General features: G+C 43.2%; 1 protein-coding gene across 3 annotated transcripts; it reads left to right on the plus strand.

The window, feature by feature from the left end:
- The first annotated feature begins 127 nt into the window (after positions 1-127).
- pdzd7a (PDZ domain containing 7a) lies at positions 128-17,396 on the plus strand. 3 transcript variants are annotated; one of them, XM_035171725.2, is made up of 17 exons: positions 128-464; positions 1,667-2,024; positions 2,109-2,446; positions 2,824-2,961; positions 3,064-3,238; positions 3,654-3,830; positions 3,933-4,080; positions 5,699-5,759; positions 6,204-6,731; positions 8,409-8,564; positions 8,982-9,154; positions 9,521-9,612; positions 9,704-9,795; positions 10,358-10,426; positions 11,678-12,346; positions 12,679-12,779; positions 16,192-17,396. In XM_035171725.2, the coding sequence occupies exons 3-17, from the start codon at positions 2,254-2,256 to the stop codon at positions 16,360-16,362; spliced, it is 2,943 nt and encodes a 980-aa protein (XP_035027616.1). In that variant the 5' UTR covers positions 128-464; positions 1,667-2,024; positions 2,109-2,253; the 3' UTR covers positions 16,363-17,396. The 3 variants fall into 3 exon arrangements, with proteins under 3 accessions (XP_035027616.1, XP_035027617.1, XP_035027615.1); XM_035171726.2 differs by having other exon boundaries at positions 2,112-2,446; XM_035171724.2 differs by having other exon boundaries at positions 1,667-2,446.
- The last annotated feature ends 31 nt before the right edge of the window (positions 17,397-17,427 follow it).

Genomic DNA, 17,427 nt, shown 5'->3' on the forward strand with positions numbered 1-17,427 from the left:
TAATCACCTAGTCAAAAATAATACTTGTGTTCAACTCTTATCCAGACTGAGTTTAAATGAGATAAAGACCTGACGTGACATCCCTGACCACCGGGTGGGGTTGTTTATTCATCTGTGTGGCCTTCACGGTGGAGACGGTCAGCTCAGCTTTCTCCACCTCCACCTCTCTGGAGTTTCACTGCACAAACATGGACTTCATCAGCAGGTGATCAGTCAGGTTTACCTGAGGACAAGCTGCCGCCGACCCGAGCCCGTGTTTGTGTAATGTTGTGCAATTAGTGCACTCAATCGTCATCGGTGCGGCGCTAATGGCCGCACAGCTGCAGGGGCTTTGTGTAAAAGGCTTACAGCTCTTAAGACAATAATGGTCGCCCGGAGAACAAATGAGGTGACACTAATACTCCGGAGGTGTCACTGAAGCGTCTCTGCCCCCGAGCTCGTCCAGCAAAACACGGACACAACAGGTAACAGGCACCGCTCTCTTACTTTCATCACAACGCAATGTCAGGATGCTTATATTCATCTAATGTTTCACAGTCTAATGTATCAACAGGAATAAGTTTAGACTGTGTTCATGTTGCAGTTTTACACGGAGGCAGATGTTGTCTGCAGGTGATCCAGAGGTTTAGTTAGTTAGTTATAGTTAGTTACTGCGGATTAATTCATGATAATAAACAGAAACATATTCAGTTGATTTGTTAAGTCTACACTATCTGAGTCGCTGTCCATGGTGCTGACAGATAAAAAGGTGAGAGAACAACAGGTGTTTTCAGGAAGGGAAGGTTTATTCTCAGCACCACTGTCTGGTAGGGGACCATTTATACAGCCTTTATAGGCTGTAATAAACGATTAATATTTACCAATTATTTTATTTTACAAGCCATTAACAACAGTATGTTTTGTGTTGTCAGGTAATATCCTCCTCCATCATTTCATTCATCTTTAGCTCTTTGATTCATAGTTTCAGTTTCAGACCCCTCCAATGTACAGTTTGAATGGCTACCTCCCGAAACCGGACTGCAGGACATTCGGACCAAAGTCCATGTGTAAAATGCACAACAATTGATAGTTGAAGACTTTATGGATTGCAGAATTTACACTGATATAAATGGACAAAATAATAGAAACACCCGTTGGCATAACACAGTTCAACAGAAGCGCAAACAACATCCTCCACAGGACTGTTGTTTTAGACAGGATCATTTTCAGCAAGGTGTACCTAATGAACAAATGCTTTCGAATGTGATGTACTATTTATCATTACAACTGTGCCATTATTGAATAGAAACAGCAAGTCAAAGAAAGTTAATAAGTTGTTATATCATAGTAAATCTGTTTTCCTATAGCCTGAAGATAAGTGGTCAAACAGTACATTGTTAAAAAGATAGTTTAGTTTGGTTTACACAACATAAATAGATGAAAGCACATGTGGAGTGTGGTAGAAACAAGTAATAGCTTTTATTTTCATATATTTACTAAAACTTAAAATACAAAACATATAAAAATAATCAACACAGGTTATAAAAAGCTATAGGTTGAACTACAAGCACATTCAAAATGTTTTTTAAAGATCCCAGGTTAAAGGTCCTACCTGTATCACAATGAGAGAGTTTTATTCTCCCATCTCAAACTTCTGACCACATATTGCTTATTCTTCTCACAACAGATATCCATTTAATTAAACATGACCCGAGGGGAATCACCATGCACCGCTGACTCCTCTGCAGAGAGGCCTGCAGCCGCTCAGCTGGAGCAGTGGAGAACAGCCACGCACCGTGGACTCTGTGGAGATGAATTCAGAGCTACAAAGGACTCTTGTGGATTACAACAACATGACTAAACTATTAAGAAAATTAGGATTCCATCCAGGAGTGAGACAATTGGAAATCTTTTTGCCATAATTTTCCAATGGATTTATATTTCGTTCATTCAGATGTGTGGAAATGGTTCAACTCCTACCTTTTCTAAGTCACATTTTCTTCTTCTAAAGCCTTATTTACGGTTTGAAACTGTTTTTGATGAAGGTGAGTTGCCTACAGCTCTGTAAACTGGCTGCTTCGGTGAAAAGCAAGTCATTTATTATCATTACATCATCCACTTTGGACCAGCAGGTTCAAACAAGTCCAGTTCCCCACGACACCTGTGGCCCACGTCCTTCCCCCAAATCCCAGGCTGCACCTCTTCCCTCCTGGCCGCTGACCCCAGACGTCCTCCTGTCTGGATGACGAGAGGAAGAATCGCCAGACACATAGCATGGCTCACTCCGCTCACCCCCCTGGATGGAGGGAGATGACAAACGGAGGCGGGAACCCCCACTTCAACAATGGAGGCCAGGCGGGGTGTTCCCACAGCAACACGCGCTACAGGCTGAAGAAACAGCAGCGCCACAGACGCAGGTCGTCCTCGCCAATGGGCCGGGTCATTCTCATCAACGCACCTGTTGATGGTGAGGTCTGGACGTGATAATGATCCTCTGTTGCCTTGGTAACAGACGCAGCACCACTGGCAGAGTTAAGATATATTAGATTATACAGTATTTAATTAATGCTACAATATACTTTAGATATTAGAACTGAGAAGTTTTGTCAATTAATTGTTTAACTGATGGAAAATAATATGAACTACCCAACAGCACGTTTCAGTGGTTAAAATTAGCCCCACTTTGACCAAGTATATTAAATGCCACTTTTGTATTAATGCTTCAAAAATTACACAATTTATAATGTTTATCATGAATTTCTGCAGATGAATTGATTTTCACTCAGTTTTAAATTTTCAAACCTTATTGTAGACACAGGTACGTGTGTGTGTGTGTGTTTGCAGGAGGTGATGAAAGTGAAGACATTCACACAGTGACCGTAGACAAGAGTCCTGATGGGCGTCTGGGTTTCAGTGTCCGCGGAGGCTCTGAACATGGACTTGGTATATTTGTCAGCAAGGTGGAGGATGACAGCTCTGCAGGTTTGGAGGACGTGTGTTTGTGTTTTTTTGTTTCGTGGGCATGTTGTGTACATGAGACCTTTACTCCTGTGTGCCATGCTGAGTTCCACCTTGTGTGTGCAGCGGAGGCTGGGCTGACTGTGGGCGATAAGGTGGTGGAGGTGAACGCTGTCAGCTTGGAGAGCATCACCATGAGCAGCGCTGTGAAGGTCCTGACGGGCAACAACCGGCTGAGGATGGTGGTGAGACGGGTCGGAAAGATCCCCGGCATCCGCTACTCCAAGGAGAAGACCACATGGTGAGGACACACACCTCAGAGGCTCAGGTTTTGTCAATGAGGAAAAGTCTAACAAAAATGATTCTAATCTACCTTTACATTTTTACAGCACACAGTCAATTTCCCAGCTTAACCAAATAGATTAAGACAATATTAATATGCAATGTACAATGTACAACCTTGTTGTAAGAAGCACTGGCCATTGCGTGGCTGTTGTTTTGTGTAGTCTTGTCACTTGACTGTAGGTCACTCTGGTTATCTTTCTTTTGGGATATACTGTATCTTGGTTTCATGTAGCAGCAGTGGATGGATTACCGCTCTGACCTTTATGGCTATTTGATCAACCAGCACTGACAGGCCTGAGTTCAGCGGAGAAAGAGAAATTAGTTTAGTTGAATGTCTTCAAGTGTGTGTGTATGTGTCCTCTCTTACAAAGGGTGGATCTGATTCACCGGCGGATGGTGGTGGAGGAGAGCGGCCGTACACCATCAGACGCCAGTTCGGACAGCGCCCTCCGCAGGATCGTACATCTCTTCACCACGTCGGACGACTACTGTCTGGGCTTCAACATCAGAGGAGGCAAAGAGTTCGGACTGGGGATTTACGTCTCTAAGTAGGAGCCTTGAAGTGACAATCAACATCAGACAGATAGAACTGGCTGATTCTTCGTGTATTGGAGCCCAAGTTCATCCCATGCCATGTATTTTCTCTGCAGGCTGGACCCAGGTGGGCTCGCAGAGCAGCATGGCATCAAAATGGGCGATCAAATCCTTGCGGCCAACGGGGTGGGCTTTGAAGACATCACCCACAGCAATGCAGTCGAGGTCCTGAAGAGCCACACCCATGTGATGTTGACCATCAGGGTGAGAAACAATTTTACAGATAAACTTGAGGTCAACTTTAAAAAGCTGGGGTAATCAAGAGGTTTATGTTCATAGCAGACAAAATGCTCTATGGCAAGTTTTAGCCTCTTTAAGCTCATTGTTTCGGGTTTCAATACATAATTTCTGTATAACTCTCACTGTCATCATTCCAGTTTTCTAAAAAAAACCTTCTAATAAACTTACCTTGCACTACCTGCTCACTAATAAACAGCAAACACACAAATTTAGCAGCTAGTTGGTGAACATCGTAGAGCAACATATCTGCACCAGAGGCTGGTTGAGAGCAAAACGTTTCTTAAAGGAAAGTGAATCTTGGACATCTGGTCAGAAACAAACTCCACATGAACGCTGATGTTGCTAAATGTCTGTTAGATTAATGAGCACCAACATCTCAGCCAAACTAACAAGGTAATAATATGTCAATGTTTTTACAGCTTGTTGCCCGTATGAGTCCAAAAATGATTTAATGCAGGTTTATGTCAGATCTGAAATATGTGGTGCAGCGTTGCAAAGAAGCAGTATTCATCCACTCAGGTTTGAACATAACAGTTGATTGGGTACTTTGAGTAGCATGACACAATAATAAATGACACAGCCTGTTAAATAACACCAGCTCTTCTCAAGAGTGGACAGAATGAATATGCCCAGCAGAGCAGACAGCTGGCTCACGGCCCTTGAATTCCTTATGTGTCTGTGTGCATGCGTGTGTGCAAGGTCACGTCACTTAACCTGTGTCATTTTAAAGGAATCATGTGTGTACGTTTGTGTGTATCAACGGGCACATGTGTGTTGTGTTGTGTTGTGTTGTGTGTGCGCTCTTAGCTCTCTAACTTTGCTGCGTGCTCATTTTACTCCTCTGATCTCAGGTTCCACGTGTGAAAAACAGCCAGGGACGACGTTCATTATTCAAAGGCAGTCAGGGATCAGGTTATAATCAACAGAAAGCCAAATTTTATGTCTTCCTTCTGTCCTGTCATAGACACATTATGGGTCAGAGTCACACATAATGGAGCCAGGGTCTCACACAACCGGCTCTTTAAGGCTTTATATCGATATCTATTGTAAGGATTCATTTGAACAAATTAGCAAAGCAATGAACATTAAGTGCAACATGCTCACTGACAAATCATTCCATCCTTTTTCATGGATGGAAACATCGGCCTTCGTGTCAATCCACCACTTTGGTCCTAACTTCAATATCTTAACAACTGCTGCATGGAATTCCCTTTAGATTTTATATTGACATCATGGCATCCAGAGGGTGAAGCCTACTGACATTCATGATCCCTTGACGTTTCCTCAAGTGCCACCATGAGGTTGATGTGAGGTTTTGAGTGAAATATCTCAACAATTAAGTACTCTTGTGCCAAAGTCTTAAAATTCTTCTACATGTACTCTGAAGATGAGAGAAGGAATTTGTCAATAGTCACTGATGGTGAATTTGGACAATGTGGATATCTTTGTCCCACAAGTAGCTAAAACCTACAGTATTAAAATGTACAATTGAGATGCTGGTTTACTTGTTGTGTTTCTAGTCTGATGATGTTGACGTTTAAATATTTCATGCTTATGATTTCGTGTTTTTGCACTTCAACAGGAAGCTGGCAGATACCCTGCATACAAGGAAATGGTGGCAGAATACGGCTGGCTCGACAAATGTATGGTGACTGTTCCAAAAGTGTGTTTATCACGAAATATGTGTACATGTTCTTCTTGGAGAGTGGGGTCAGTCATTCAGTTTATATTCAAACTCTTTGTGGTCCACTTTGATACGAGCACTTCTGAACACAGGCAGCGATTAATTCAGTGAACTCGAGTGCTCATCAGACATCTGGAACAGAGCACAACCTCATATGTGGGTCAAGATGCTGAGTCATTTTGTAGTTTGATTTATAAAAAAAGAAAGAAACAGAAAACTCATGTTCTGTCTCTCGGAGGATTAACAGAGGGCAGACAGGGTTTAATCCAGACAAAGCACACTGTGTAAAATAAGGAAATGAAGCCTCTTCTGTGTGTATCTGTGTGTTTTTGTAGCATCTGGAGAGTTTCATGAAGTATTATAATCACACAGTACTTATTCAGGAATGGATTGTTTTCTACAGTGGCCAACGGAGGCCCTTCACCATTCCCTCAAGGTTCAGACTCCAACTCCTCTGTGTCCTCGCTGTCCTCCAGCACCCCTCTGAGCTCCCTCAGTGGTCTCTCCCAGGTCCTTTTCCCTCCCGTCTTTGGCCTGGACATGGTAGACGTGGCCATCTCCACAGAGGACCGCTCCCGTCATCCAAGCAGTGCCGAGCGAACTGCTGACACTGCCATGCAAACTGACCCCAACCCTCCAAACTACACGGACCATCCCTCCCATAACGGATCGTACCCAGACAGGCTGGTGGGGACAGAAACCAGCCGCAGTGTAGGTGCCACAGTGCTGCTGAAGGACACCGTCATACGTGGGAAAGGGGAAGGACCGAGGGAGATGGGAGGAGCTGGGGAAGGAGGGTGGGGACGGACAAGGATGATGTCAAGTGGGGACCAGGAAGTAGAGAAACACTCACCTAAGACGGCGGCGTTGATGGCCCTGAGCAGACCAAGGAAACCCATCAGACGTTCCCAGAGCCACATCACTGAGTCAGGTGAGACCTGAAGACTTGCTGCACAGAAAAGGTAAAACGTGTCTACGGTAATTTAAAAACAGTATTTATGATATAGTTTGATGGAGAACACTGACGAGTTTGCAAAAAGTCAAGAAGAGAGCTTGGTCACATTCTTATAGATATAACAAAATTAAGCTCCCTCTTCAATATTAAAATTAGTTTTTATAAGTATCAGTATAGGCTGATGCGTCCCTAGCAGATTTTATAAACTCCTTTGTGTCCAGTATCAGTCAGGCTATACTCTGTATTGTGGAGTATTCTACATCACAGTTGACAAATCAGCCTCTCCAGCATCACAGCACTCTGGGTATTGAAGCTGGTCAGGTTCAGTTCTTGTTCAGACTTTTGTGACAGCACCTTCATTCACTTGATGAGATCCGCCGTCAAAAACCCTTCACAGATCTTTCTGCAGGACATCAGCTGCTTTGACGACCCCTCATTCCTCCATCACTCCATGAAGTAAACAAGAACATCCAGACTCCACATGGCTGATTTAAGCTCCAGACTGAACCTGTCCAGCAGCATAAAGTTAACACAGACTCATGATTAATCACCGACCTTTACTCTCACTTGTTGTGCCTCTGTGAGAAATAAATAAGAACAAGCATACGGAGAAGTATCCATCCAAGCTTTGGCGGGGGGGTTGAGTTATTAGCTTTTCCTTTTCAATTTATCCAGCTCATTCATACCTCCAGGACCTGGCGGAGGCTTGGGGCAGAGCCCAGGGCTGATTGGACGTTTGTTATATAAGCCGCAGCACTTCACTGTAGTGCTCCAAATGGATGTGAGGTGTGCGTTCAGGTTGGGGTAGCTGCAATTCATCAGTGTTACTGTGTTACTTTCCAGTGGCAGATTTACTGCCGCGAACAGAGGAGCTGACTGGAAGAGAAATGAAGAGTTTAAACTGGTAGCGGAGAGTGTGTATCACCAGTGTTACTGGCTAACTGTTGAGCATGGAGCAGTCTAAAGCCTAATGGATTGTGTTTTCAACACATGCAGAATGGGCTATTCTTAATCAACAACCTTTAGAGTACAAACAGGATTAGGTGCAGCAAAGATGACATCGGCTGCCTGCTCTAAATTAGTTAGTTAATTAGATAATAAGTAAAATAACTAGTTAGTAATTTTTATAAAGCCAGAAACAACCAGTAGTTGCAGACATTATGTTTTCAGTTTGTTCGAAGGTCAAAGTCACAGGGATCCCATGTTCCTGTGAACTTGACACATCGGGAACACCCATTGGGAGTTTCATCACATCCGGCACAAACATTGACTTGGAACAAAGAATGACCTGATTAGAATGTGGATGTCAAAGGTCAAGGTCTGTGTGACCTCATTAAACCCTTTTTTGCCTCATGGATGTATTGAGGATGTCATCTGAAGAATGCCTAAAAAGAATCCTTTCAAATTTGGTACAAACATTTGGTAACAGACTAGATTTTGGTGGTCCAAGATCACGTATGAGTTTAGAGTTTGGTTTGCGGAGGCATACAACCACAGGCTGGTAGTTCTAGTTTACATTAGAAAGCCTGTGCAGACTTCACTCACAATGTTAAAATCTGTGAAAGTCATATCTTACAGCGTATTTTGTAAATGTATCTGTATAGACTACATACTCTGATTTAGAGGTACTTCACATTCACTTTCTCCCTTTAGAGGACAGACAGAAGAAGAAGAAGCAGAAGAAGGAGAAGAGCTCGGGAGAGGGTAAAACCAGCCTGCAGCGCTCCAAAACCTTTGTCAACCTGTTATTTAAGAGAGAGCGTAAAGAGAAGAGTCGCTCCAGGTCCCCATCCCACGGAGCTGACAAAGGTGAGGCTTCGGTCACAAGACATTCTTCACCGGCACATGTTCTGCATCTTATTAAATATAACAAAATGTCTTTGTTTCAGAGGTCTGAAACCAGTATAAATTATACAGTGTTACATTACACATTATAGTTCTGGCATTAGGGGTTCTGATGAGCTTTTTGATCATTTCTGGGGGTACAGTTCTGACCATAATAATAATAATAACTTTATTCATATAGCACTTATCAAAAACAAAGTTACAAAGTGCTTTACAATAAAACCATTGAAAAATTTAAAAATAACAGCAAAAATTAAGCCATACGATGAAAGTGAGTCTTAAGAAGAGATTTAAAAGAAGATGCTGATGTTGCCTGGCTGCCTAAGTGGTGTTCTTCAAATGAGTGACCATTTGTGTAAAGGTAATGATTCACTTCCTCAGGTAAAGAGCGGGGCCGTCCTCTCCAGATATTGACCTCTCCGAGGGAGTCCCGAGCTGGGGTTAAAGACGCCAGCCCGCTGCCCCGGCCTGAGACCCTGGATCACGTGGAGGACGTGGCAAAGAGGCTGCTCAGCCAGGACGAGGTGGCTGCCGTGATGAGACACTGTCATCGCGTGAGTTCCCGATCTGAAATGACCATCTCTAACACTTCAGTGGTGCTCTCACATGTGAATGGACATCCCTACTTGAAGGCTCAAGTGTGCAGTGTCGTCCCTTCTGTTGCTAAGTGCCCTTCAGTGACAGGTGTGTCTGGCAGCGGCTCAGACAAAAGACAGATTCGAGCTGTCATTTATGCTTACGATCAAATATCAGCTGTCATCTGATCCGCTTGTCTCTCCCCTGCCAGTCCTCCTCAGCTGCAGAGGGTATCGAGTCGAGAGGCAGAGTTTCTAAAAAAGTCTTTATAGTAAACAACACTACAGTTGTTTTTTCCATATTCTTCTCCTCTCATTAGTTTACCAATCTCGTCTGTTCCTCAGTTTTTGTCCGACAATATGATTGAGGATTTGGTACGTCCTCTTTTGGCAATCTTGGACAGGCCAGAGAAACTGCTACTTTTCAGAGAAATAAGGTGAGATACATAAAGCATTGGTATAGTGTAATGCTATTTTTTATACGTGTACATACTGTGCAATGACTGACTGTGCTCATATCCTCTGCAGGATGCTGATACCGACGAATAAATTGGGTCGGTTTGACAGCATAGTCCTTCCCTTTGAGCTGGAGGCGTATGATATTCTCAAGAGTCGCTCGAGTAAGAACAGGAATGCACTTCACAACACTTACACAGGTTTTTATTTATGCAGATTCTGTTTGCATGAAAGTGAGAGTGTAGGTTTGTCTGCAGAAGAAAGTGGGAGTCAGATTCTTTAAAAGAAAACGGTTTTCAAGTTAATATTTATAGAGATCATGCACAATTCATTACCGTAAAAGTGTAATAGTAGTCTAATGACTGATATTAGAATGGCACTTAGTGTCTTAATGTAATTTCTTACTTAAAAAGTATGTAATTGTTCTCTAGATTCCCTGAGTTTTGCCGGCAACCTGCCTCGAGGTTGACAGTTAAAAAAGTCTGAGAGGCAAAATTCAAGGCAAAGGCAGTAACTCACTGCAGCTCATAAAGTTTACTGTCGTTTTTATCAGCTCATATCTTCTCTCTCTGGAAAGTGATGGAAACACTTCTCCCCTATCGCCAGTGGAAATGCATAAAAGAAAGAAAAGAGACAGAAATGAAGTTAGAATTAAATAAATTACACAAAAACAAAGACATATATGGTAGGACAGTGATGTATGTCTGGTTGTTTATTTCCTATCAGTACGTTCTCCCGCTCTGCGCTCCCCTCGCAGAGGAACCCCTCGACGTCACCTCATCACCCCAATCCCAGGTACACCTTCTTTTCACCTGTTCTCTTTCCAGACATCACCTCTTTCTTCTCACTCTCTCTCTCTGTCTAGTTGATGGCTTTTCTCGGATCCCTGAGGGAACATGAGACACAGAAGGGGCTTAAAACTCTCACCCGTTGTCTCTTTCCTCTCCAGCTCTTATTTTTCATTCCTCAAATCACTCCTTTCCTCATACCTGAGTCAAACTCAAAGAGTTCCTGTCCCCGGCGTACCCACCTCCCGAACTCATATGAAACACATGTAAACACACACACACACATTAGTATGCGCACAATATCTCAGGTTTCCTGTGCCTGCGCTGAAGAAGAGGCTTGTGTTACATCTCTGTGGGCGACTGAAAAGGACTGAGACCTGTGTGGTGTGACACTTCAACAATACAGAGATGCTCAGAGCGTTTTTCCTCATTCAAGAGTCATTGAGACACAATCAATAGAGTCTTAATTTAGGCCGACTGAAGCCAGCTCACTTTCTGGGGGCACAGGTTAGGGGTCAAAGGGTCAGCGTTATGAAAGGAGAGGGAAGCTGACAGGCCATCAGTGTGGTGTCAGTGCTTAGAGGTGAGTGACCTTGTATATCTGACTCTGACTTCTTAATAAACTATTAAATTATCACCAAATAGCTAGTTAGTCCTTAAGGAGAAGAAATTATGTATCATAAGAGGAAACAGGCAAACTTATGCTTCACTGAAATTCAGTCTGATGCTCAGTTTCAGTTCAATTGTTTCAGTAAAACCCACATTCAACCAAATGTAGTTCTACCTACTCAAAGTGACAGGGGCAAGTTATTCTGATGAGAACCAGACTGTCCAGAAATATATATATATATATGAATATATTGATTTATCATCTATACTGCAGCCAGCCACCAGGTGGAGATAGAGATGCTTTGGCTTCACTTTTGGGGAGCTGGCATGCCTCCTATCTTTATATACAGTCAATGGGCAACACGACTTATGTCAGTATAAACAGATGTTGGGCTTGAGTTGCATTGTGGGTAATGTAGGAATCATGTTTTGACAAGGAATGCATGGAATAAAAAGGTCAGTTTTTTCTGAATTGATTGAGATTAAACTCTCCATCATGAGTCTGACTCTGTTATAGAAGAGCGGTGATAAAACAGTGTAGTTTTCTTTTAAGTCTGAATATTCCTCATGTCACTGCATTTATGTGCAGATGTTCCACAGATCTTCCACATCTGTCTACAACCTTCAGGTTATTTTTATGTCTGTCCAGACTACAGGGGTGGGTTCCACCTCCAGCCGTTTCAGGACCCACTGGGAGAGAATCAGTTGATTGAGGAGTTGGAGCGTCTGCGTTTGCCTGGACAGCAGTCAGGAATTCTGCCTCCATCACGTCTCTTCACCCCCTTGCTGGACGTACCTGTGGACAGCTATGCTTCCTCCTCTGTGCGGTCCCGCTCCCTGAGCCCCTCACCCACCCACAGCTCCCTCCTCACAGAATCGCCACACAGCACCCATCGTGGGTGCCATCCCCATCGCTCCCCAAACAGACGAGAGAACGGGGCGTCGCAGTATGATGAGGTCTCCTTACTGTCCGCGTCTGACCGAGGAGATGTGGCTGCTGAGCGAGGGAGGTCGCCTGTGAGGAACGGCCAGGGGAGAGCGGGGAGGGAGGCGAGCCCCGACAGCGTAGATGGCAAGGGGCAGAGCAGGCAGCAGGGCTTCACTGAGGTCAGCGTGCATGTTCCCTCACAGCCGAGAGGGAGAACACCTCTGGCTGATGTGTTTGAGCCCCAGAGAGACAAGAGTCCGTCCTCAGGCAGAGGGAGAAGTCAGCAGGTGAATCAACCTGCACAGAATGGTGTGAAGAGAAGAACCACTGTGCCACATGAGGAGTATGAAATCTGCACGTTGACCATCTCAAAGGCCAAGCAGTCACTGGGTGAGCACGAGACAGAAACATATGTGTTATAAAGTGTAAACTGAATGTATTTTAAAGGAATTTCTTGGTCCTTGCATCTATATGCATATGAGTAGAATTAAACCTGCCACATGACAATTGTAAAGCCATAGATTTTAATGTTTTTAGTCCCTGATATTCATTAACCAGCAGAGGTCAGGGCATCACTTACTATTTAACTGAGAGGGATTTGGAGCTATAACATTAGCTGAAAAAGACAAAAGGGACAATATACACTGTATGAGTTAGAAACCAGGAATCTGGTACTATCAAGTAATCCCTGAGTTTCTAACGAGTCCCCTGTTTGTTTACAGGTATTAGTATCTCTGGAGGTATGGAGTCAAGGGTCCAGCCCATGATAAAGATTGAGAAAATCTTCCCAGGAGGAGCCGCATCTACAAATGAGGCTCTGAAGGTGAGCAGTGATATGATAAGTTTATGTTTTCATTGGCCTTTGTTTGAGTGTTATGTAGCAGCATTACACAAAAAATACTGGATGGATACCATGAAACTCAAGGGAAGGATTTAGTATGGGTCAGAGAAGAACATATTACATTACATTTTGGTGCGATCCAGGAATTTTCTCACACAGGGTGTTGTACATTTTTGGGAATTTCTCAACAAATGAACCAATTATAATTTTTAACAAAAAGAACCAGGAATATATGTATTAACAGGTTAATTTGTAAGCGGTTTGTAGAAAATGTCATTCTGTATATGTATCTGATCTCTGATCTCAATCAGCCTTGGCGGAGATATGCGCTCTCCAGCTGCCATAGTATTTTTTTCCCTAAAAAAATTGGTTTTAATTGACAGACAGGGCTAAAAAAAATCTGATTATGATCCTTAGCTTTGAAGTAAATTCAAAGAAAATGTGATAAACATGTTTTCGACTTTCCAGATTGCACTTTTCTCTCATTATACCACACTCTGTGCTGGTTGGAGTGTAAGGACCTGTCACACACACGTGTCCTGTGGTTATGACTTGTTGCTGCTATAAGTAAGAAGAGAGAGGTTGACGGTGATGCAGGGACTGGATAAGAGATGAGTGGAGATCAAGTAGCCCATCACCTCCATTATTGATGAAGTACACAAGCACTACTCTGCTAATGTATCGGTAATATATTGGCTGCACAGTAACTTAACAGTCATCTGTGATCCTGGCCTGGTTCACTTAAACACACATGATACACACACACATTCACTGCAGTTAACCACGGGCTCATTCAAGTGCTGGAGTCAGAGATAAGAGCAACCAAACAACACTAGCTCCCCAAAGGTTTTTTGTAGCAAAGGATATATAAGTAAAATAATAAGTTACATATGGACAAAAAAGCTGTTTTATTTATAGATATTATTCATGTAATTTCTATGCAAAATCGGTGTACCCATCCAGCCGAGAAGAGATTCAACCTGTGACAACAAAATGACCCAATCCTGCAGGAAAGCCTCAAAGCAAAGTATTCTTCAAGTTACTGATTTGAAATGACGCTGGTTTCAAAAGTCAAAGGATCACTTAAGAAGAACATGAATGTCTGTATGAAAATTAACGCCAATCCTTCCTATTTCTGTTGAGACATTTCACTAAAAACCACAAAGGTCCACCTCATGGTAGCGCTAGACCAAAAGTCAGGGGATAGGGTAAAGTTTGTTGGATAAACTCATCAATGTCTGAAGAATATAAATCAGGATAACTGAAAACCTACACCTGCTGGTGGCGCTAGAGGTAAAATCAGGGGTTATCCAAATCCAGAGGATTAATCTTGCAGGGCACATAAATGACTCCACTAAATTTCATGTTCCATCTAATCATTGTAGAGGAATTTGAGTCTGAAGTGACATTTCTCTCCCAGCAGCCGTGCACGTCACTGTGGTTATAAACAAAGACGTTAGAAGCCTCAGACACAGATATGAAGCCACTTCTGTTGTCTCTACCTGACACATCACATCATAGGCTCCCTCCAATCTGCTCTGTGGCTCAGTGCTATCTCCCCCTATTCTGTAAGGGGAAATGAGACCAGGCCAGTCCAGTGTTAACATGCATCCTGTCCCCTCGCACACACACAATAACAGACAATCAGTGTTGTTTTGTGTGTGTGTGTGTGTGTGTGTGAGGTCATGTGTTCTGTCCTGTGCATTAGACTCCAACACCTGCTTGTATCTAGTGTGTCATGTGCCTACATTTAACTGGCTCTGGAAGAGGGCGCAGTAAAGAACGCTGAGTGGATGTGACATCATGATTTGTTGGCCTGTATGTGGTTGAAGGGTTGATTCCGTTTTTCATTTGTACCACTGATCTTTTTAATCGCACAACTGTTAACATTGTGTTATGTGAATTGTTTAGAATAACTAGGACCATAGTGCTTGCTGGGATGCTGATTGGTTGGTTCACCACCACTCTCGTTGATATAAACAGGGTGGACAAAATAAAAGAAACACAATACAGCTCAACAAACAACTGTTTGGATGATTTCAGTCACACCGCAGACTGGGACCAGCTCTCGCTAAGGTTTTCAGTGACATCCACATAAACACAGACAGTGGTCTCAACAAAATCGACCGCAGTATCCTACCAGACAAAGAAACTGGGCTTACAAAACTGGTATACAAATACACGTGCCTTGCCTAACAATCAATCTGGACAAATATGCCCCAGCCCCTTTAACAGGATTCAAACTAAAATTAGACAGGTTCTTCTACGGCCTATGCACCATCTCTCTGCCACGTTTAGTTCAAATTGTTTCAGTACTTATTGCATCATCCTGCATAGAAACAAATGTGTGATTCAATATTACCACTTTCATGAAGGCAGGGTTTATTTCAGGACTGTTGTTAAACCTAATAGATTCCAAATGACTGTGTCTCCTCTGCTTTGCTAAATAAAGTAGTTTGATTTGTTTATAATGGAAAACGAACAAACGATTCACTGATCCTTTCCCGCAAACAGTAATTTTTTCAAGCTATGTTGTTTTTGGATCGGGACGTCCACTGGCTAGAGCGCTCCAGAAATGTCCGTAAAGAGGATGGGACAGATTAGGTTGTGATCTATTTAATTCAAATAAATTACTTTTCAAAAATGAAAAAAAGCCATTTTAATCTCTTCTTTGGTCAAATGGATCTAAATCTTTTGATGCAATTCTCACGAAACACTATAAGGTTATTGGTGGACACCAGATGAGCTGTAAGAAAAACCTGCCAGGACAAACAGAGGCCAGCGCAGATGTAACCTCCTCTCATATGTGACCTGTAATAGAAAGAATAGTCTGGTACAGAGTAAAGGAGGAAAATCGTCTATTTTTGTCTAATGACTGGAAAGGAAAAGGGAAAGGGAAAAAGACATGATTGGTGGAGATACAACAATGGCCGTCGGCCTTGCGTGCATCTGTGTTATGTGTTGCTAACCTTCACTGAGGCTGAGCACATGAGGCAGGTGCATCCTCGGCAAACGCTGATGACATCAGAGGAAGTTCCTCTCCTCGGGGGTCCAAAGCTTCGCTACTCTCTGCTCACATCCTGCAGGAAACAGCGAGCAACTCTCCTAACTGTGTGTGTCTCAGTGTATGTTCTTGTTTGCAACAACCTTGTGCTGACGAGGAAACTTTATATGTGCACTAGTGACGGCCTTCAGTGTGAATATGCTTAAATAACAGAAGAGCCCCAATTCTCTGTGTCATAAATCAGGTTCCTGCTAAGGCACACGATCACTGCAGATTCATGGCAACTGTCTATAATGTTGTAAAAAGAGAGGAAAGTGATAACATATATGTAGTTGTGAAATATGAGTTGGCCTGATGGATTTGCCTGTTTTCCTGTGATCTCATCTGCAGGCAGGATATGAGCTGTTGTCCGTGGACGGCGAGAGTATGCAGGGGGTGACTCATCAACACGCGGTGGGTGTCATTCGCTGTGCGTTCGGCAACAAGGCCAAAGATCCGATGGTTTTTGTGGTCAAGGTTCCTCGCAGCCCCACCAGCAGCCCCAGGAGACCTGCTGACTAGCCTCTCTGGGCCTCTCAGCCAGACTGCAACTCGGGCATGAAGGACAACAAATTCTGCAGCTCCTGAGGGAACGAATAAACTCCAGGATTCACTGCACGGGGGAGAAAATATGAGACAGGTAGAGCTCTGGTCCCAGCGGAGAGGAATGGATGCACAGTCTCATCGCTCCTGTTAAAGGCCGAGTTGTGACAAGAACTACAAAGATATTTGTCACGAACAGAGGTTGAGGCTTGAAGCAGTTTTTTAAGACTGATACAGTAGCTTATTTATCAGAATAAATCACTTTCACTATGATAAAATGTAAGATACTGTGTTGAAGTATAATCTAAACTGGATGTTGCACCTGTACAACATTCTTACTGAAAGCATTCATTGCACAATAACTCGTTTAAAAGCAACTTCCTGTCTTTCTTGATAAGATCGCGTGGTTCATGAACTCCTCCTTGGTTGAAATCGTGCCACTGTTTGACACTTAACCACCTTTCCGTGACCTCTGACCTCTGTCTGATAGTGAAGCCAGTGGTCTGCACATTTCAGCCGGACGATCTGACTCCAGCAGCCCCACAGGCCTGCCAGAGGGAGATTACCCCAGCCTGCGTTATGAGATTTGTAGATTTATACCCAGATTAAACCCCTGTATTATGTCAAAACTGATAGTTTGGGTTTAGTGGATGTCTGGGGGGGATTATTCCAAATTGCTGCTCAGTAATTTTTTGTGCTGTATTTTTCTGGCCTAAGTGCTCGTGCTCTGGAGCAATCCGCCACTTTAGAGGCTTAATTACACCCTGCTGTGGACTGAGCTTATGCAGACATGCGGAGGAGTTGGAAAAACATGTCAATGAGAAATGCATGACATGGAGGTCGGTGGCACAGTTTGAATTAAAGTAGGCTAGAGGAGATGTGAGCAGCGAGATAACATGGACTACAGTGTGCATAGTGCCTTACTCCTGCAGATGACCAGTGGGGGGAAATGTTGATAAAATGCTGGACAAACTTGGTTTTAATAAGTGACTTGTCTCAATCCAGAGATACAAATAAAGGTTTAAGATGAAACTTCAATGACTC

Source organism: Hippoglossus stenolepis, chromosome 12 (assembly GCF_022539355.2).
Source record: "Hippoglossus stenolepis isolate QCI-W04-F060 chromosome 12, HSTE1.2, whole genome shotgun sequence".
In the NCBI taxonomy this organism is placed as follows: Eukaryota; Metazoa; Chordata; class Actinopteri; order Pleuronectiformes; family Pleuronectidae; genus Hippoglossus; species Hippoglossus stenolepis.